Genomic DNA, 23,091 nt, shown 5'->3' on the forward strand with positions numbered 1-23,091 from the left:
AGGGGGCTTGCCCTTACAAAAAGTCAAGTTGCAAGTTGGTCAACTACCAACAGAATACCAATCACACAAAAATCACCCCCTACTTCAGCTTAACAAACCAAAAACATAATACGAGAGAACATAAAAACTACCAAGCATCCTATTAAGATAACCATAACTAGCATTGTTTAAACATTAAAAAAATTTAAACAAAGGCAACATTGCCTTAAAACTAACCAAGTTCGAGAACCACCAAAAAAATCGACAACACATAAACCAAAGGAGGGCAAGGCACTAATGAGGCTTTTCCTTTGAGGAGGACATTTGCCCAGTGTTCCGCTAGAAACTTGAATAGTATTTTAGAGTCCTCCTAATTCAAATTGTCATTCTGGTTGTCTTTCAGCAAATGTATGGTAGTAGCCACTGTATGGGTCACCTTGACAGTGAATTTTGACAAGAGGCCACACCTTTCCTCTGAGACCAGTGTTTTCTCCCTCAACTCCTTAACCTCAATTTTTAGAGCCGCCATTGTTTCCTCCAGATAGTTGTCGACTTGCCCTTCTCCATCTCCATTTTGTTAAACCTACAAAACTAGGGAGTCAAAAATAATTTTCCCTTTAGAATTCACCCAAGCCAAGGAGGATACCGTCATGGGAGAGGGAGCCTTATCCACAGTCTCCAAGAATTGATCCCGCGTGAGATCCACTATATCCATCATGTGGGATGCAAAGACGTGAGTCACCTCCTTATTCTCCTTGTCCTCCCCTCCCAAACCTGACACCGAGGAATCTAAAATATCCATCTCTTTATCCTCCTTTTCCACTTTGTAATTCATCGTCTTTTGTTTCATCCTTTGCTTGGGGCAAGGGGGTGGTTCATGTCATCAAAATCTGACTCATCCTCCTCCTACGAGGCAGTAGTTTTTAGTCTCCTTTTGGAGTTGGTTTTTGTGAATCTCCCAGACCTTCTACTCCCTCTGGCATTCTCCTCCAAATCCACCAGGTCCTCCTTTCCTTTCTCCACTTTCACCCTCTTCCTAGTGGTCGTTAGTGAGGTCTTCTTAATCTCCATAGGGGACCTGCTAGGAGAGGGTTGGGGAGTGGAGGCCCTAGGGCTAGTAATTCTCAAAGGAACATGAGAAGGGCAAGTGTCATAATAAGAAGGGATGTCAACCTCTACAATTATAGGTGGTAACAGGGCCAAATGAAAATGGTAGAGGCAAAACATCAACCCTTGGTGAAGGATAGTGTAATTAGCACCCTTTTTCATTTTTTCTTTCACACCCGTAATAGTGTCAACTAACTCATGCAACAAAAAGAAAGGGATGGAAAGGCTATCACGATGTCTAAAATGGTTAAGGGAAAATGGTAACAATAACACACCCTGTACCTTCCTTCGAGAGTGAGATACTTCATCAACACTAGACAAACCTCGTTCCAAGGCTCCAAGAGCTTCCTTAGAAACCCACAACGATGGCAAATAGGTTCTTATCCCTCCTAAAAGAAATAGTTCAGGCTAGCCTCATCCGCAACCCTTGTCACTTTCTACCATTTCCTACCCTTCAGATCAAGGCCTGTCGCCATAGCTATAACTTCCTCAGACACCTAGAAAGTGATACCATTCACCATCACCCTTTTGTCATCCCAAGAATTCACAAACTAAAGCAAACAACTTTCATCATAATTATTCATCGCCTCCATGAATGGGACCAATCCCCCCTCCTTTTAACATATACTAGGTGAGGGGTTTTCTAGCATTGTCCTAAATCATCGATGGTTCAATCCGAAGCAAGTCTCCCGCCATTACAGTATCCTTCACAACACTACTTGCACCCTTCTGAGTCCTAGGCCAAGGACGTAATTTGAAATCACAGTAACACTTAGACAAAAAAAGAAGCTACACAAAATAAAGTTTATACCCATAAATGCCTTTAATGTCATGAAATCTCGTGTCTTTACTTGATCTTGTTACCATGTGTCATCTACCACTTCCCCTATTCCACTATGTCTCGTCATCAATAAAAATTGATGTCATTTGAAATTTGAATCATTACTCATCATCCAGTACAAATTCATTATAAGAAAAAACATAAAATAAACACTCAAATCGTACTTTGATTTTCTTCTTTCCATAACTTCTCACCACCTGTCTACAGTGGCCCAACCCCATCAGTTAACTCAACATTGAGTTGTCCCCATAATCAATAAATCTGTTCTACATAGACCCAATCATGGTTGGTTGTCTTTATTCCACATAGACCTAATCATGGGTGGTTGTCTTTATTCATCAAAGATATTACCAAATTTGGCAACGCCCCAATATCCCTACAACAACATAAGCCATGCATCTTCAAACCCATCGTTGCCATCATGTCTGCCACTGCATTCCCCTCTCGATAAATATGTTGCAAGTCATATCACTTCAGGGTCATTAATAAATGTCACACTTTTTCAATCACCTTTCTTATCGCCCAACCCACTTTCATAATACCTTTCATCGTGTCTATGATAACCTTTGAGTCTCCTTTAATAACCACATCCTCACACCCAACACCAATCATCAATTTCAGGCCCCAAAGGAGAGACATAGCCTCAAGAACATTATTCGAAGCCTTACCTAAATTACCAGCCTAAGCCAACAACATTCTACCATTGATATCTCTTACCATACCCTCCTGTCAACCCATCCTCTCTCACAACTCCATCAAAGTTTAGCTTGACCCAGTTTTCCTTTAGAAGGCACCATTTCATCCTGGCTTTGGCTAGCTGTTTTGAATTTTCCACCTTCGTAAATCCCTCAAGTTTTTAGTTCCTGCCAATCCTTTGTTCACCAATCATGGGGAGGGACGATGGTTTCTTGCACTTCTTATTCTACATGTTTTCCACGATCAGCTTAACAATCAATTCCATTACAACTTCCTCATTCATTTCTTCATTTCTGAAGACCCTATTATTTCGTTCCTTCCAAATACCGTAATAGACATGGGTGGGGGGGATCACATTCCATATTTGGATGAAGAGAGGGTGGTGGAACAAGCTTTGCCAATTTACAAGAAATTGTTCTATCCTCATATGAAAGACCCACTCCACCTCCAACTTCTGAAGAATCCTTCCCCAAATATTTTTTTGTAAAGCTACATACCAAGAAGAGGTGGGGAATACTTTCTTCCTCCTCTTTACAAAGATAACATCTATTAGGTATTTGGAAGCCTCTTTTTCTAAGGTTTTTAATGGTTAGAATCTTCCCATGTATGGTGACCCACCATAAGATGTTGACTTTCGAAATTAGTTCTCTAAGCCAAACCTTCTGCCAACAATTAGGAGCCATATCCTTCTCAAATATCATCCTATAAGCTAAGCCAATTGAAATCACTTGACGAAGTTGCCCTCCGTATGAAGTTATCCCCCACCAAGCTCTCCCCATTATAATTCCTTTGAGGCAACTGTGATTTCCTACACCACCTACCAGTCCCAATATAATCCATCACCTTATTTCCCATCATCGATTGAAGGTAATACCTAACTTCTCCAAATTTCGAATGAACCAACAATTCCCCATCCAACCACAAATCTTCCTAAAATCTAACTTTACTACCCTCTCCCACCAACCATCGCACACCTTCCCTAATTAGACTTATGTTCTTGATGATATTAACCCACATCCTAAACCCCACGAGAAGATCATTCTCCCAAATACAATATACATATTTCATATTCCTCAAGTACTTTTCTTTGAGGATCCTACACCAACTAGCTTTGTCCTTCGCCAACTTCCATCCAACCTTAGTAAGGAGAGTTTTATTCAAGTCAGCAATCATTCTGATTCCTAATCCTCCTTTACATTTAGGTTTACACATAGTATCCCAACTCACCATGTTCAATCGGTTGTTTTCCTCCCCATTTTTTATTGCATAAGCTAATAGGTTTAAAGTCAATGAGTGCCACCAATTCCTTAATTTTCAGGGCTAGAACAATAAACATTCTATTAAGTCTTCTAAAAATCTTCCCAGTGCTGAAGAAATCGTTAGCAGCTGTAACCACATACCTTTTATTACATCCCAGAAATGTTGGAAGAAGGCTGGGGGGAACCCATCAAGGCCCAGTATTTTATAGGCCTTCATGGAGAAAACAACCCTATGCACTTCCTCCTCCGTGACCAGTTGAATAAGGTCAGCATTCTCCTCTGCTAAGATCACATTAGGTATGGAGTTGATCAGCCACTTCATGTCCTCCATATTGGCAACACTGCATTCTCCTTTGCCAAGATCACATTAGGTATGGAGTTGATCAGCCACTTCATGTCCTCCATATTGGCAACACCAAGTTGCTCCTTATAAGCATTTTGGAAGAAATTGCAAACATATGTTAGTGACTCTAATTCTTACAATTGTAATTCAAACAAATGTTCATCAATATTTTATCCACTACCATTCTAATACAAAAATTGAATCATTAAATAGGAAACGTAGTCCAAGATTGTTTTTTAATCAACGAAACATTTCCCTTGCAAGTAGACTTGTTACTTCTCAACCATTTATGAGTAGAATTCCAGACAATGTTTTAAAATAAAATCAGTTTTTCACTCAAGGTTAGAGCTTACGAAAGAACATGCAGTTGTAGATACTTTTATGGTGTCACATTAATTAAACCCCACCAAATTTTTAAAACTGAAGAGTGAAAATGGAAAACAGGAAGAACTCGATCAACTTCAAAGAGTTGTATGCTTTACTAGGACCAATATCCGGTTATAATGCCTACAAGGTTTAAAACGAAGGCAAGGTCATTCCACACATCAAGGAAGTTATGATAATCCCAAGTTTTCTACTATGAACAAAATTGGTTGTTTTTCATGTAAAAACGTTGCCAAAGCAACAGAACAATCCAGAAAATTTTAACGTTTCTTGATCCTGAAAGTCCACTCCCCCCTGTTATAGAGGGGGTTTACAAATTAAACCATAATATTTAGCATTAATACTAGATTACAGGTGCAATCAGAAAATTAATTCTGAAAGATACCCACTAAGCGTTGTTCTTTCCCTTTAACTTCAAATCATCATCAGGTTTACACGTTATTTATACACGAAACAAATTGATGATGCCTTGTCATCCATATTGCTGTAAAGAATTCTTTCCTGTGCGAGAATTGTTTCTCCATTCGCCTCATATATCATTTATTTATATCAAACAAATGATCCTCCCCAAATTGCCACCATCCAGGAAACAAATTCCTCATTAAATATCAGAATATCAAAGTTTTACATCATAGAAGTTCAACAACAATAGGAATCAGCCCCCAAACCAGATAAATATGAAGTTGTCTTCAATCAAGAACCATGACAAAAAAAATTTACAGACATTTATGGACTAGGCAAAAAGTCATTGACTCTATATGAAGAATTTGTCTACACAAGTAGAAATCTAGGTCATAACAAATTTGCGTTATGATTAATGGTTAAAATTAAAATCATAAATACAATGCGGCAAAATCAGTTTATTTATTGCACAGTTTTCATTCACAAAGTTCCCAGAATAAGCTAAGACCCCATCATCAAACCTGTGGGATGACAAAATGAGTTCTATAATTAACATGATAGAAAACTATCCACAGTCATAGCATTGTGCAATAATAAATTTTCATCCAATTTCAGAGCCTCTTTGCAGCATACGAGAGAAAGAGGTGTGGTAAAGGAGAAAGAATAAAGGAAAATTCAGTCTTTTGCCCCATTGGGCTCAACATTTTTTTTATTACAGGGTGTACCGTCATTGAGGTGTCCATTTGTTTCAACATTAGTTTTATGACATGGAGCTACACTGTGGAGGTGCTCTTGACAATATTTCTTCTGCCAGGCTCTCCCTGTATCCACGGTTTTTCCATTCCCATTTTCCTCAAGCAAGTTAAGTCCATTTGGAAGCTGAATTCAAGCATATAAGAAATACCAACAAAAAATATAGCATAAGCAAATAAACTTAAAGACTCTATTTTCTCTAATTCCAAGATCCCAAGGACAAACCAAAGGCCAGTCACCTGTGAACACTGGACTACATTTAGAGTCAATGAAATCTCAAGAGCAAGAAGCAGAAGACACAGGGAAAGGGCAAAAGGAAAAGAAATTTCACAATCACCACAACTAAGCACATGATCATCTAGTTTGGAAGTAGAACACATATGTTTACCTCCACTCTTTGCCCCAATAACAGGTATCTTTGGTGGGTTCTTTTCCCACCAATATGGACATCCATATCACATTGGAGGCACAAGGATGATCCATCAATGCTACAATGCAGAAAAGCTGCGGTAGAAGTCCAACATGCACAGTAAATAACTGGAATCTTTATGAACTATATACATGACTGGCAAACTGAGAAGATGCACCTCATGGTTCACAAATAAGCTACATACACATCTGACCATTTAATTTATAGCAAGTAAACACACCAGTGAAGCAGAGAGACCCAGAGTCACATGTAACATACAAGGCATGTACAAGTATCAACAAAAACTAATTCCACAAGGCATAGATGCAAATACCTGGTGCAGTTTCACAAATGTCACAGCGTGGTACTGACCAGGACTCTCGGAGTTGCAGCCTTATATGCCTGCTTGCCAGCTTGTTGCAACTGTGGACCTTCACAGCTACACACCAAAATTAATTCACCCTTGGATTTATAAAAATATTAAAAGTAATTATGCATATCCAAACATGGCATGAAGTGTGCAATAATTAGTCAAAAATAAATGTGATCTAATTCTATGATTCAGCACGTCATAGATACTGACCAGGGGAGATGGAGGACAAGGACACCATTTCAGATCGAAGATATCAGGGCACATAAAAAAAGGTTATGTTTACCACTTTCATGAACCCAAGTTTTATGGAGAACGTAAGGGACTTGTTTTGGGGTCTTTGTGGGAGACATTGTTTGTTCTGTTCTTTTCTCCTTTGGATTCAAGCACACCTAACACCCATGAAGAAATTCTGAGGGGAATGTCAACCTTGAAGATCAATTCAATGTTAATGCCATGCAGTTATTTGTGGTGCATAGTTTCACTATCTGCAAGACCCAGGTTTTCTTGTCTTGTTTTGTGAGGACTCCACCATATATCTTACTGCCTTGAGCCAGTTGTAATTGCAATGATATGCATTTTACTTTATATTGTTATAATTTCAGTCAGTAAATTTAATATTATTATTTTTTAAGGACAAAAATTATAAATTGCATAAATTCTACTAAAAATTATATTCTATCAAACATCTGACAATTCAAACACAGACAAACAGTGATTTTGCACCACCTCCTACTCTGGCATGGAAGAAATTATACACCCTATTAATGGCCATGTAGTGGAGCCCATATTCTCTCAAGCTACTTCAGAACCTGTGAACACCAGTTTGCTCTCCCCACCAGATGGATACTTTTACTCTTTATGCTAAAGTTGCCTAACACATTATGCTCTCACATAATATATCTAATATATTGTGAATAAACCTGCAATAATCATTATACCATACCAAACTAAAAAAGGCATATCCAGAACTAATTCCCCAGACCCAAATGCATTCAAAGCCAAAAGAGAGTTAAGACAGTCGGTGCTTCAGGAGTTTATAAAATACCTACACAGTCAGGAAACCTAGACAAGTTTTATCACAACTTACAGAAGGAGCTGGGATTGAGTTCCAACAAAAATAAACCTACTCAAGAATGGCATCATAAAAACCTGCTAAATCTGGGTGAAGAATTTGTGAAAAACAATCACATGATTTATTTTGTGCTGGCCCCTAAAGATTTGCTTCATCAGACACAGGGATTTTAAAATGGCTTGGTTGAGATAGCTATATCACAAGTAATGGAAGTAGCTGGGATCAGATTTTAAAACAACTTAAAGTTAGAATATAGTATCAATGCCATAAATCTGATAATTTGCAGAATGATATGTATGAAACAGAAAGGTTTGTATAAAAATAACAATTCTGAGCTTGCCGATAAACATCATTTGAGTAAATTGGCTGGTTTTGGCAACTTAGCAGATGACTTTATCCAGACAAGTTACTGAAGGAGCTGAGACTGAATCTCAAACAAATATGCAAACTTCAGATCAACACTAAAACACTCTAGTAAATCCTTGTTAAGATGTGCGTAATAGGTAGGTTTCAGAGAAACAATCACAAATTTTGATTTTTGAGCTGGTTAGGAAACATCATTTAAACCCAGGGACTTCAATATATTTGTTGAATAGCTTTGTCCCAATAAGTTACGAGAGGAGTTAGAACTTATGGATTGAATAACGAAGAAAAGTAATTTTTGGTAAAATGTTATAACAAATTGCAAATTAATGCTAATAGACTTCCACTACTTCTACAATCCATGAATTTCTAGTTAGATTTCCACGATCCATGAATTTCTAGGCATTACTTTTGGATACGATTGTATAAGAATTTTTCATCAATGTCTCGGATCACACGATGTGATCCATCTCAGATCGCCCAACTTGATCCATCATCAGAATAAGATCCAAAACCTCCATCATCAGAATAAAATCCAAAACCTAGTGTGAAACGTTGATATAAAAAATCATACAAAATAGTATCCAGAAGCAAATGCCTAGAAACAGCAAATCATCAGAACAGTATGCATAGAAAATGATTTGGGAAAAACTTCACTTGATTAGGCCTGGGTACTTTACAAATTGGGTTTGACGCACTTTATCATAAAAGGATACAAAAAGGAGCTGGGATTAAAAGACAACAAAGTTCGCTATCACAAGATGTTACAACAGAAGCTGGGATTGAATGCCAAACAAATACAATAGCCAATCTAAGAACAATGATATAACAACCTGCTAAAGCCTGCAACTGATATGCATAAAATCAAAAAGCTTCCAGACTTTAAGCATCCCATAAATTTATCTTGCAACCAGATCCATGGATAATCGGGCATCTTTGACTGAAAGCAAAGGATGCTGGCATAATCTCATATAGTATTGGGTCACTAAACAATAATTTTGCCTTGGTGGGCTCTTTGTAAATCAAGCTACTTCAACAGAAAAAACAAAAGCTCAACAAACTTGTACAGACAGCTTTTCATAACCTAGGGAATTGAAACCATGTTAGATCGAACTCCTACCTCATACAAACACATCGAGTACCAGGCCTGAAAGGGTTGAGGGTGAGTGGTTTGACAGAGACAATGGACAAGTCACTCAAATCTAAATGACTACTCTCATTATTATTGATTCATGGACTAAAGTCGTCCCATCAATTGGTAAAGCAACAGACCACGCACCTTGGAGGGTATGTGCATACAAACAGAAGCTCGGACTACTGGAGTTCTGGATAGCTCTTCATTAAAGGGATTAAGAAAAAACACTCCGACCTACTTTTAACTTCCTCGATAGAAAACGAGATATGGGTACTAACCACTAGATATCACCCCATTTGATAGGAAATAATTGTTACAACAACTGACCCACAATTACACCAATTTAATCCCAATCCAAGCGCTGCACTTATTCTTGGACAGGCACGATCCGTTAGCGAAATTGGCCACGAAACTTTCCCAAATCATAAACAAAATCACCTTAGCCACGTATAGTAAAATTAGAAAATACTCAATCACATAAGCAAGACACATCCAAATGAGCTCCCTATCCAACTATAAAAATCCCAATAGAATCAGAACCAACAAATCAAAGAATTTTCATAAAACAGTAAATGAATTCAAGTTTTTTTATGGGTTTGCCAAAGAGCACCTTTTCATCGCACTTGCCACACAGAGCGGCCTCGTCAGCAGCACAAAAGAACTGGGCAGCTGCAGCCTCACAGCTATCACAGAGAGTCCGCATTATCAATGTCCCGTTTGTTGTAATCGTCGTTCTTTATATCACCGCCAAACAAATTTCCAGCTTTTCTCCGAACCCAACCCTAAATATTGCTCTAGCTATAAGTCCATCATTTTCTTTCTCATTTGATGGCCCGTATTCTCCCTCCTTTCAATACAAGGCCAACAAACCACAAAAATCAGGTCAAACTCCACTTTAACATAAAAACCAAGAGACAAAAACCAATGCTATTGATCTGTAAATCCAGCATTAGCATATTTTACACTCCCAGAAGCATTCCGAAACGAGATCAGAACTTCTCCCTAGTTTGTCAGCAATAAGAAAAGTCAAAAAACCACCTAACTGAGCTTTTTAAGGCCTGAAAATTGAGAGAATAATATCCCTCCTTTTCTGTTACCGGACAGAAAAATTAAATTGGAACAGCATCTGTCTGGCTCAGGGATCAGAAATTTCTGTGGTGATTTTCGCATTAGATCAACTTGTGGCTGAGAACAATTTCATGGTATGACAAGGATTACACAGTCCGACATGCCGAGGATTGAGATGTTGATTCTCTTCTAGATCTGGCCGGCAGATCCCGGCCATTCATTAAGGGAAAGTACGGTGCAGATCAATTCTAGGGTTCACAGCCCCATGGCCTACAGAATCCGGACCCGGGTATTTAATTTGACTACATGGGACCCCATAGATGTTAAGATCTATGTAAGGATCTACCGATTATCCGAAGGCGGATATCTCAAGGAACATTGTTATCTAGAATGAATGGTGGGATGATGCATGAACCTGTCTGGAAGTGAGTGGTGTAGGCCCTGAGTACGACGTAATCAGATCTTAATGACGGAGAGAGCGCGGGTAAGGAATGGCTGGAATTCACAGTAAGGTTTCTTTCCTAATTGGTTGCCGACAAATTCCAATTCCCCTCCATGTGTTTTACAACAGCACATGTGTAAGGCGTAAGAGGTACGACTTCTGAAAGCAACCGGCCATCCAAGCAGAACCATTTGTTTGGGATATTCCCCTTTAGAGTAATTACGCTGAAGGCGTTCTCTAAGGGCCCGTTTGGTTGCTGGAATATAAATTAAGCACGGGCATTCGGAATGCTGGCTTTGGGATTCTGGAACTTGGAATCCAAATTATAATTCGGGAATCCAATTTGAGACTGTTTGGTTGACCAAGAATTCATTGTGAGAATACAAATTTCTTCCGTTTGGTTGTACATTGTGGAATTGGAATACTAGCCAAAATAACATGCAAAATATTATCATCTAGCTATAGCATTATCATCATGCAAAAAAATTCAATACTTATTTGATTTGTTGAAGTCCAAACATTTTTAACAGGTATAAAAAGATTAAGTCATGTTGAAAGTAAGCATTATCATAACGGATGAGGACGAGATTGTACTAATGGATACTAAAACTTTTATGACTCTTGCTCTATAAAAAAATACCATTAATTATAATTCACATAATTACTGATATGAAATATGTATATTGTTCAAGTCTCGTTGAATAAATCCGAATCACAAGAATTGATGAAATAAGAGCCAGAAACATCTCATTAAAATATATATATTTGTAGAGATCCAATAAAAAATTTGATCATCACAACATTCAAACTCACAAGTGCAAAGTCTAAATGTTTATATTAAAAATTTACAAAATCTTACCTGGAAACACTTTTACGCCAGAAAAAAATCAACAGAGTAGATTGTTTTTGTCTTGCATACGATTCATTTAATTGAGAAACAATGTATGTGAAAAAGTTATTTCACCAAACTTTTTTGCAGTAACTACTGAGGCGGATCAGGCGTAAAAAGCCTGATAAATTACTCAACAGTGGCAAATATATGAGCAAGTAATAGCGGAAATTTTTCCTCCCATTTAAAAAAAATTAAATTTCAAAAATTAGTGCAAAAAAAAGTGCCCCCAAATGGGCATCCGGAAGTCAAACCCAATTAAATTTTACTTTAGTTGAAATCCTCATTTTCAAAAAATGGGAATTAAAACGGAAATTCCAAATAACAAGTATTTTGAAAGAATTTGGAATCCTTGTTTTGGGGGTCAAATGAGGATACCGGATTTCACTTTTTCCCAATTCCAATTCCGATTGTGCAGACCCAAACAATGGATTAGAATTTTTTTAGAATTTTGAATGCCAATTCCATTATAATTCCAGCTACCAAACGGGCCCTATATGAAGATGAGGAGCTTTGTATTTAATCCAATGGGTGACAATCTTAAAGAGACAATGACTACCATTGAATCAATCTGATGCGTCTATTTTTCGGCCACTTTTCACATCATGTTGTTGGATATTTCTAATTATCTGCTAACCGTCAGATGAAGGTAGTGTCCTGTCATTGATTAGTAGAATAGGACAATTTTATGTTTAGTGTCTCGTGGTTGTTGTGGATCTACTCGTTCATACCATTCCTGCTCACAATCCTTCTCCTTTGCTTCGCTACTTCAGCATTTTTCATCACAAAGAAGGGAGCAGGGTGGCTTGCAAATAAAATGGTTGCTTCATCAGATAGACTCGTGATCATATTTACATACATTTAAAAAGGTATTCTTATTGGGGTTTGTGAAGAGGGATTTAAGCACATCAAAAGTATTGAAAAGCGTCACAACACAACTTTCTTTGGACAAGCCAAGAAGCACATCAGGGAGCCCCAAAAATTGAAAGAGAAATTCGCTTCTCAGAATATGAGGTAGCTCAGAACGCCTCAGATTGACATTGATACAATGATTTTAAATCTATATAATTTGTCGATCATTTATTATTTCTGAGATTGGTTTCGTAAAGAGATATTGCTTAAGAGAAGCAACCCTTGCCTTTGTTATGTGGAACACCATACACATAGTCCCAAAAATGGAAGTCGATTTAGTTGATTTATGATAGATTTATGCTGTAGGCAGGGTTCTGTGAGGTTTTTGTGTATCTGCTTGAGCCATCATCAGGTAGATGGATAAAGAATTTGAGTTGCAACTATGGAATCTAAAATATGACATGCAAGGATGTAATCAACAACAATTATGAAAAGAGGAATTAATAAACCAAACCCAATTACTCCAAATTCCTTGAGAAATAGCGTGCATTAAGGTAGACGTACAGAAGGCTGGTTCAAAACAATTATAATGAAATAGAATTTTAGGATTGTTAGGGCTTAGAGTTCAGGTTCTAATTGTGTGTTCGACACTCCAGTGGATCAATGTACAATGCCATACTCCATTCAGTGGATACAAGATATGAAATTCACAAAAGCATTGTTTGATGCAAAAGTTGGGGGAAATAGATTAAGTTCAGTTCGAATTGTTTTTCTCACACTTCATGAGTTGAGAGAGCTATTCTGAGAGAGCTTTTCTCAAACAATTGTTATCTTACATTATCTTATTTATTTATTAATTAATTTAACCTCTTTTCTACAAAAATACTGGATCATCAGACCTAATAAAAAATCACAAATGTCCAGCAGATGATCGATCTCATTGCCCTTTAATTACAGTCACAATTCTGACGCTAACCAGACATAAATTTCCAAAAATTGTATGCATATGTCTGATTATTCTTCAAGATGGAAGCCAATGGCAACTTGGGGAATCGATGAGCAGCACTACTTGTGAATGATGTTCTAAGTGCCTTAAAATACTCGTCATGACCCTTTTCTAAAATATTCATGCTTAAAAGATATTAGACTCATACTTAATTTTTTATTTGCGCATATCAATTGTATAAGATTTCAATTATATTCCTAAATTGTTTGTAATTTGATGCCCGTGGCTAACTAGCCAACGAATTTACCTTTTAATGCTATTGAAGGATAATTGAAACTAAAGTATAATGTTACTAAAGGATATCAAATGTACACCATGGAACTTTAAGGGATTGGAAAATTCAAACAAAAAAATATGTAGTCAAGAGGTTTCTAAGAATGCTGAAGGGTATTGGCATTCCTATGTTTCAAGAAGTCAAAGCAATTGGGTTCAATCTAGATATTGCACTCAAATGTATTTGAAATGATGCAACCACCTTTTCTACTAGAACCTACATCCTAATTATCCCTAGTTGGAGTAAATTTGTGATTGGTTGGGGGTTTTCACTATGCAACAAAGTAATATAGATCTCCCTATCTTTTAATAATTCAGGACTTGGGTCTTTTCTTTGTTTATGCTCCTAATGATGTCAATGAGATAATTGATCTATGGAAATGGATTGGTGCTTGTTAAAGGACATTCTTTGGATAGTTGTTGAGGATTTTAATAAGATTAAAAGGCCCCAAGACAAGGTTGGAGGGATCAAATTTGAATGGAAAAATAATGAGAGGTTATCTTAAAGGTTATTGGATTTAATTGTATAGATTTTATTTTATTTTATTTTTTTTGATTCATGATCATTTCATTTGCATGATTTATGATAGATTTTGAAACATTATGATGTATGATGTATCATGTATGATGAAAAATGGTTATATGGTCAATCCAAAAACTTCAAAAATTCAATATTACTAGTAATTGTACATTATTGTGCAATGGGTATATGGAAGAGATGTGGAAGGTCAAAGATTTAAAAAAAATCTTGGAAAATTTTTTGTATATATTTGTGCATTACATGAGTTAAATATGTAGCCCATATAGGAAATTTTGTTTGCGTAAAACTAGTCCAAATAGAGAAGTGATATGGAGAGACGAAGAGAGAGGGGAGTAGAAAGGGGAAAATATATAGGGGGATGATTAAGAGAGTGTGAAATGTGAATAGGTAATGACACACAACATGGAACTATTTAGAGTCGTTGATAAATCCTATCCTATCGCTAATTATATAATACATTGGACTACAATAGAAGTAACCTTGACAAATCCTATCTTGTCAATACATGTATCTCATGGCGTACATGCAACAAGACATTATGGTATCATATCCCATAGATTTGATTATAAATATAAAAAATAATGCAATACTCTATATGAAAAAGGGCATACTTTAAAATATGAAGATAAACTACATGTATATAAGGAAACAAAACCACATGATCATATTCAAAACAAAAACATAACGTGCAGTTGGTTACTATGATACATGCCAACACAAAATAAGTTGTCAACAAATTGCATGCAATGAACTCATGCACACCCGTGCTTAAAAATTTACTTTTCCTAAAAAAATTATTCATGTTAGTATATAAATTAAAGTGAGAGTGATGGAGTTGAATCAAAATTTCTTGATATGGAGATGAAAGAGAGAGATAGGGAAAGAAATATGAAGATGTAGAGATATAAAGGTACAAGAAGGGATTCATTAGGGCAGAATAGTTGTTAGAGAACATGAGATGTGTCTAGATGGACAAACAATAAGTGTATGCATGTGTGTGTGTGTGTGTGTAGAGGTAGAAAATGAGATAGACTGAGAGGTGGGAAGGGGGATATATATTGGAATAGAGAAGGACAATGAGATAACAATATAGAGATAGAGGGAGATATCAAGAGAAAATATAAATATGTAGAGATTTAAAGAAATTGAAAGAAGGTGATTGAGTGAGATGGATGGATAGAGAGGGGGAGACATGTCTAGAAATGGAGGGGGAAGAGGAAAGGCAAAGATAGAGATAAATATCTAGAGGATGGGAGGAGAGAGAGGGACGGACGGACGGATGGAGAGAGAGAGAGAGAGAGAGAGAGAGAGAGAGAGAGAGAGAGATGACCTTTCATAACTCTACGATGTACCTATTGTTCAAATCTCATGACCACACCCATTGGTCACAAATGCAATAGCAAGTTTTAATTATTCATAATATATCTTATACACATTGAATGTACATAGCATCATATACTATATCAAAGGGTAATATGCAAAAAATCATATACTTGCCAAATGTTATAAATGATAGAAGATTTAATACATAAACGATAGATAAACTGAGCAAAAAGAAATGGAAGAAATCACTAAATTAAGAGGAGACTGATCACTTCATTATTTTACGAAATTGTCCAACGTCATCCACAATCAAAACCATCACAAATGAATTTGCCACACGAAGCACGCAAACATGATGGGAACCAAGCAGAAGATCTAATAAATGGTAATATCTCATTCACGCACAATGAAATTTGTATCCAAGCAGAAGATGCCTGAATTATGTCAACAAATTAAGAATGTGCCTAGGAGCTCCCTCCCGAACTTCTTAGTTATTATCCACATTAGTGATTGCTAGTGATATATGTTCTAAGAAACCTAATTAAACCCCTTCCTCTTCTTGATTGTTCCCATACCACACTTTCTTATCTATCTCTAGACTTTGAATTTTCCAAATCTGTGCTCCCTTGTTGCATAAAATGGTTCTTTTAGGGTTGTAAAAGTTTGCGATGACTTTATTGCTATAGGGGATGCCACAATGTGACTCCTTTCTCAGTGGAGGAAGTTGTCTGCTCTGGTGGAAGAAGAGCCCCTTGCACTGCAATACAACAAGAAGTGACATTCCCAACCTAGTGAATGAAGCGATCAAATTCGGAGCATCTAAATCATTAGCCTGCGAAGTAATTAGGAAATTTAATAATACAAATAAAGCCTATCATCAATAGCTATAATTGACTTTCACTCTATATCTCAATATCCACACATACTCTATGTTCCCCCTTTCTTATCTCATCTAAGTCCGACATGTGCATGCGCCCACACACACACAATGCAATTTCCTCTCACTATCTATCATTGTCTCTCCCCTTCCTCTCTCTTCTAAGAAATGTTATAAATATAAATTTAAAAATTTTCCTCTCCTTATCTATTATTATCTCTTCCTCTCCTCCCTTTTCGAGAGACTTTTAGAAAAATGATTTTGAAATTTATTCTAATTATTACGAGAATGAATAAATAATTATTTTTTCTATTATATTTTATATGCGTTAGTGAGATGGGGTGTTAATCAGGTAGGATACAAAATAAAGTTTTCAATTGATTACATATTTTACATATGTATATACAAAAAATAAGTCACAATTTTCCCTATTGTCCTCCCAATTAGGTGGAGTACAAAATAAAGTTTCCAATTGACCACATATCTTGCATGTGTATACAATAAAATAGGCCACAGCTTTTCCTAATTGACACCTCACACCTATCAGCGTACCTATTGCACACTAAGGTGCGATTGCTAGTTATAATAATATTTCATAGGTAGCTCCATTCTCACAAATTTGGAAATTGCGGTTCCTTATTTATGAAGTAGGTATGGGTTTAACATATTGTTTCTCCTTATTTTAGTAATTTTTATTTATTTATTCTCGTAGACTTTTTGGTGTCAAATCTATGGTTCTGTTTAGAATCTTATTTTAGAGCAAGTATAAATTGATATATATTTGGCTAAGAGCGTGGGTGAATTAGTTAGTTTTGGCTATGGAGGGGCCAAAATGCACAGCAAATAGACATTTTGAAACAATACAACTAACAAATCAGAGAAGTCGAGACTGAAAACTCAAACTATTCAGGCATAGCAGATATAACCAGCAGAAACAAGCTGGGAGAATCTGGAAAAGGAGTCTAAAGAAAACCATAATGTCATTCCCCAGGGACATGGTACAAAAGAATCAGACGCGTGTGGAATTCGAACAATGTTTCAACTCAATGCTTTGAAATTGCAGTTATCTGTGAGCAGTTGTGAGACAATATTATAAAGATGCAATGATAGAGTGAAAGGAAAGTTCGAATCCATACATATATTAAGGCAACCCACAATATGGCCAATTACGATGGTATTGGGGAGCAATACCTTCGTTGATGGAATTCCCAATTCGCTGGAAAACTTTTCTAAATTATTCCAATTATTTTTATGGCTCCATTCTGGTAGAATTTGGTTCACTTACGACACTATTGCAGTTGATAAAGTTGGATGAAAATAGCCTTGGCAGATCAATTCAATCTTCTCTCGTGGACTACAGCCAATTGGAATACTAGAGTCTACAGCACAATAGCCTTCTGGGGTTAATTTCAAAATCCATAGGCAATTGCTCCAGATTCTTCTAGCACAATATAACAGGTTGAGAAGAGTGATATCCATGGAAACGAGGAAGTTGAGCCTTCTGCAAGCTCTTGGGCCTGGTCTTAACAATTTGAAAAGGGATGCCACAGAAGGGAGACGAAGTTCTTTGGTATGTGGTGATAAATGTTCCTGGAGACACGAATGCTAGAATGTGGCAGCATACAAATATGAATACAATGGGATCAAAATATTGGGCCAGCCTTAAACATCACACACTAAGGAAGAAATTAAGCTTGGAAAAGTAAGTCAAACTTTGACTATTTAACACTTTTGCACTAGGAATCAAGCCTTAGTGTGTGATGTTTAAGCCGTTCGAAAATATTGTGGTTATATTTTTCAAACATATTATTATTCAAAAATTTACACATAATATTATTAAAATTAAATACAAGTATTTATTTTATATTAAATAATTTATATAATATAATATTTGAAATTTATACTAAATAATTTAGATACTTAGTAAATAATGAACAACTTCATTCTCATTTTGATAATTATTTGTTTTAATATTTGACATTTCCATTTTTATTAAGTTACAATGCATTGCAAATATTATGGATCATTCTACTTTGAAGACATTCTGAGTTCTCATTTCATTATATCCTACTACTCCAACCATTACATAGTAGGCAAGAGCTTGTGTCTCTTGTTTGAATTTGCACACATTTAAATATGACAAATACCAATATAAAATAAATGTACTTACCTTAATCATGGTGAATGTCAAAGAGATTAGTTTACAAATTTTATTTTTTATTTTTTGGTTAAACTAGAGAAAATAATTTCTTTATCAATACCATCACTTAGAATCTACATACTTAATCTTTGTGTTATTAAAGAACAAGTTCATATGTTTGAAACAAGTTTGCCATGTGTCTTTTCTTGTGTTCTATAGTTATCCTAATAATTACTAGGATTCTACTTTAAATCCTTTCCTTTTTTCTTTATTTGATTTGCTATTTATCTTATGGTTGTCTCCCAAAGACATCACACCTTCATTGCCACTTAAAATTGTACCGTATTAAAAATAAAATAAATAAATAAAAAGTAATTCTTTTTTTATTGATCGGTATAAATTCTCTATTTCAAATTTAAATTGAAAAGGAAATAAAATAAAACTACAAATAAATAAAAATAAAAAAAATAAAAATAAAGGTACAAATAAATTAAAATAAAACTACAAACAAGATTAACATGGTTTACATAGAGTTTGAAATTGCACGTCTCAAATATTAATATAAATAAACAAGTATTGTGTGCAGCTATAGTCCCTGACTTTGATGGGACTGTACCAGAGCATATTGATTGGGATTGGAAGACATGAACTGATTGTAAGATACATCTTAAACTATCATGGCATAGCCTATACCCTGCAAAGGGCACACCAAGACAAGGAAAAAAGATGTGGAGAACAAAGAAATTTCTATCACGACTTTCTATAGCATTACCTATACTCTTTTTATGTGGATACTTATTATAGTTGTGCAATGGCGATACTAGAAACAACATAGGACTTTATAGGACCAAGGATATCTAAGGATCTCATACAATAAAAGCAAGAAGTATTGTAATCCTAGCCACAACTTCCTCCACTAAGGCTAACATTTAACAACTTCCTAAATGGCTCATCACGCAAAAATTTATGTTTTTGAATCAACTAGAATCCCAAACTTATTTTTAAAACGAGATGGATAACTATTTACTTGTTAGATCATTCATGCCAATGTCAAATGATATAGTCACGAAAAAATTGAATAGATTTCCTTTACCACTGTAAAAATCCAATGTTCTTATTAGAAATACGACCTGTTAGGAGGATGGATTAGAATGAAAAATAAATGTTGTACAATAAATGACCACTGAAGTTGTTTGGACCAGTCATCAAGTAATTTTAATGACTTAAATGTGGAAATATATTTATAAAAATTCCTTCCTTAGGAAACACTAATAAAGAATTAAAAAAAGATGGAAAATGCAACCACAATGTTATTGGCAACGATGTTCACTACATAATCTCAACAAATGTAGCCAATTCGAATCACAACATTTTCTTTCTAAAGAAATACCTTGACATTTGTAATGAGGCTATTTCTTGGACATTAGAAACTTTTCCATTCTACTTATTAGCAGTATCATTGATTTTGGACAAGAGTAGTGAATTACTTCACTCTAAATATGAAAATCCAACCATTCTATTCATTTTCTAAAGTTCCATTGTGAATATAGTCAAAAGGGATTATCCTGCATGTTAAACATATATAACCCTTAGTGCAAAGTTAAGCAACAACAATCTAGCGTGAACATAGTAAAAAACCTATCCTATAGTTAAAAATAATTATATTCAATCCTTCCATATCTACATTTCTAATGAAGAGAGTAATGAAGTGGTAAGCATCTGTAGAGTTTTGCATCTCCTTTAATCTGACCTGCAAAGAACTTTTTTTAGAAGGAAATTAAAAGCGGTTGACATAGAAGAAGTAGCAAATGAATTAGAACCATAAGAGAACATATAGTAGATGCAAGCACTAATGTGACTGTAGTCTTGACTTTATTTTTGTTCTTTTTCCCTCATGTGTTGTCATTGTCAATAGGTAATTTTTATGTACATCACTTGTTCAAGTATGAAGGCAAAGAACTATCAATTATACCACAAGAAGATTACATGTTTGACCCTATAGAAGATAAACCCTCAAAAATCAATGGGCTTATTTTGATTTGAATTAATTTCTCGGGAAGATTGTGTGAGAGTTTTTTCATCAACATTTCGGATCATACTGTATGATCCATCATCATTCATTTTTTTTTGCTCTCAGTGACTCAGTGGCATCCTGATGATGGATCATACAGTATGATCCGAAACGTTGATGAAAAAACTCTCACACAATCTTCCCCAGAAATTAATTCAATATTCATGGATTGTGGAAATCTGTTTGCTTTTATTTTGATTTGTTTAAGGGAGTTATGCATACGACATATCAAACCGTTATAGCAACACTCAACTTAAATCATGTCCATCATTGCCAAGATGTGCATTTCCTTCCCACTACCAAAGTTCAACATTAGACCATGAGTGGAAAGACTAACATGACATTGATCTTAAATTATAATCTACTCTTGAAAGAGTGATATTACATTCTATTCATCTCCCTTTGTCTTATTTCTTCTTGATTATGAATGAAGATGCCACGAACAACAACCATGTTGACCATTAATGATTTTGAGTGCTACATAAAACAAGGAGGAACAACATGAGAAAGAAAATGTATGTTGGAAATTTTAGAAGGATTAGTTGCAAGATATTGAGTGGAAGAAGTTAAGAATGGAGGTGAAGAATAACACACTAGACCTAAGACAAGAAAATGGTTTGGAGTGGAATGTTTGGAGCGGAAGAAGTTGGAATGGAGTTGAAGAATGCAAAACAAGGCCAAGACAAGAAAGTGGTTTTTAGCCTCACTTATTATAGGGTCAATGAGCACCCAACTTGCCAAGTATACCCATATGAAGAAAACCTAAATAACCAATACAACTTTTGAGAACATTGTGGAAAAAATTTCTATTTGAATAAAAACTATAAAAAAAATCAAGAGTAGAGATAAAAAGACCCATGTAGGGGATTCAATAACAGTGCCAAAAAACTACTCTTTGAATAAATACTTTTTAAATATTTAAATCTTATCTCAAAACTATAAACTACAAATGAAAAAAGATGAATTGAAGTGAAGAAACATGATAGACCCTATCTAAAATTAATCTTAAAATAAAAATTTAGAACTAAAGTGCATAATTGTACATTGAGAGCTACTATTTTAAAAAATTAGGTAAGGGAAGGAATAATATAGGTCCCTCTAAAAAAAATTCTTTAAATTAAAATATAATAAATTGAAAAGGAGAAATTATAGAAGCCTTGTCAATCTTGAGCTACCCGATGAAGAGTCTATGTGTTTTAAGTCAAAAAAGGATTCACCATGTTTTGCCATAGTCAAGCACGTGGACTATTAGTGTTGGAATTACAAGTTCGGTGACAACACTTGGACTTTTATTCTAATACCATGTATTTTTTTGTAGTGTTTGTGAGGAGATTTGGAGGTGGATGTGCATCGTAAGAGTACACTTGAAATCAAGCCATGAATTGTGGCACAGGAAAGGTTTTTACCTGAGTGTGCATTTTGAAGAAGCTTAGAAACTTCTGATTCAAATAGATACAATCAATAGGAATAGAGACCTTGTCAACATCTATCATACCCTAACTAGTAGTAGTGTAAATGGAGTTTACAACATCTATCATACCCTAACTACTAGCTGTGTAAATGCATTGAAGGTGTATTGTTAGATGGTAGAGCTCTTATAGGCATGTAGAATCATAGCCAAGGGACTTGGATTATCTAGCAAAATAGTTTAAAGGAACACCACTTTAGAATGTAAACCATTTTTGTAGTTTTCTTAAAGTAACGAAAAATTGTACAAGCATATTGATGAGTTAATGTTTGTACCTGATAAACCTAAAAATGGATTTGTTGCAAATAGAAAATACAATGTAGAGGATAAAGTCTAAAACATCGGCAAAAACCTCCCAGTGGTCGTCAGAATCTCTAAGAAACAAATGGGAATGTAAAATTGTAGTTGGAATCAATCATGTACACGTATATAAGAAGAGTGAAATCATTTGGTAAATGCCTATGAAACCTTCATATATATTGTTTGAGAAAATTCCTCAATGAAATGCTTTGGTTAAAAATGTATTCAATATGCAAGGAGAAAAAATTATGATTGAATGGACATAAAAGAACAAAAGATTACGATAGATAAAAGTATATTATTGTTTAATTCAATAAAGGAAAATTATAGAATTGTAATAATACCAAAATTAGGACATTCAAAGAACTTGCTCCATATTACTCTTGAGAGTAAGACAATTACCAAGATAGATCTTTTATGAATTTACTATTACATTATGCACAAATCCAAACTAAGGGTACAAAAATCTAAAATTTAGAAATCATATATACGAAAAGGTAATGAGCATCATTGTTTACACATTAGAATTTCATAATTGGAAAAACTACAACATATGGTAACCATGAAGACAATAATCCAATTGAAAGGGCACTTTATGGCACACTCTCTGGAGTAGTTAGGTATGTGCAAGATCATGGTCAACCAAACTATGCCCTTAAGTGGCAATGAAAAATCAACAAATTAGGGTTATGTCATCTTGATGTGCAATTTTAAACTTGCTATGG

The 23,091-nt window shown here is 35.3% G+C and overlaps 1 protein-coding gene across 1 annotated transcript; it reads right to left on the bottom strand.

The window, feature by feature from the left end:
- Window positions 1-5,449: 5,449 nt before the first annotated feature.
- Window positions 5,450-10,795, bottom strand: LOC149533183 (B-box zinc finger protein 18-like). Its single transcript, XM_089807254.1, has 5 exons — window positions 10,160-10,795; window positions 9,727-9,963; window positions 6,508-6,604; window positions 6,153-6,268; window positions 5,450-5,890 (listed from the first exon to the last, which is right to left on the bottom strand). The coding sequence occupies exons 2-5, from the start codon at window positions 9,817-9,819 to the stop codon at window positions 5,687-5,689; spliced, it is 510 nt and encodes a 169-aa protein (XP_089663380.1). The 5' UTR covers window positions 9,820-9,963; window positions 10,160-10,795; the 3' UTR covers window positions 5,450-5,686.
- Window positions 10,796-23,091: the final 12,296 nt, after the last annotated feature.

Source organism: Cupressus sempervirens, chromosome 10 (assembly GCF_028749045.1).
Source record: "Cupressus sempervirens isolate cs-2001-9-10 chromosome 10, ASM2874904v1, whole genome shotgun sequence".
In the NCBI taxonomy this organism is placed as follows: Eukaryota; Viridiplantae; Streptophyta; class Pinopsida; order Cupressales; family Cupressaceae; genus Cupressus; species Cupressus sempervirens.

Coding starts and splice junctions, on each gene's coding strand:
- LOC149533183 (XM_089807254.1), bottom strand. CDS start 9,819: ATGCGGACTCTCTGTGATAGCTGTGAGGCTGCAGCTGCCCAGTTCTTT. Junction 6,605..9,726: donor GTGGCAAGTGCGATGAAAAG/GTGCTCTTTGGC, acceptor GTAGCTGTGAAG/GTCCACAGTTGCAACAAGCT. Junction 5,891..6,152: donor TATTGGGGCAAAGAGTGGAG/GTAAACATATGT, acceptor GCTTGAATTCAG/CTTCCAAATGGACTTAACTT.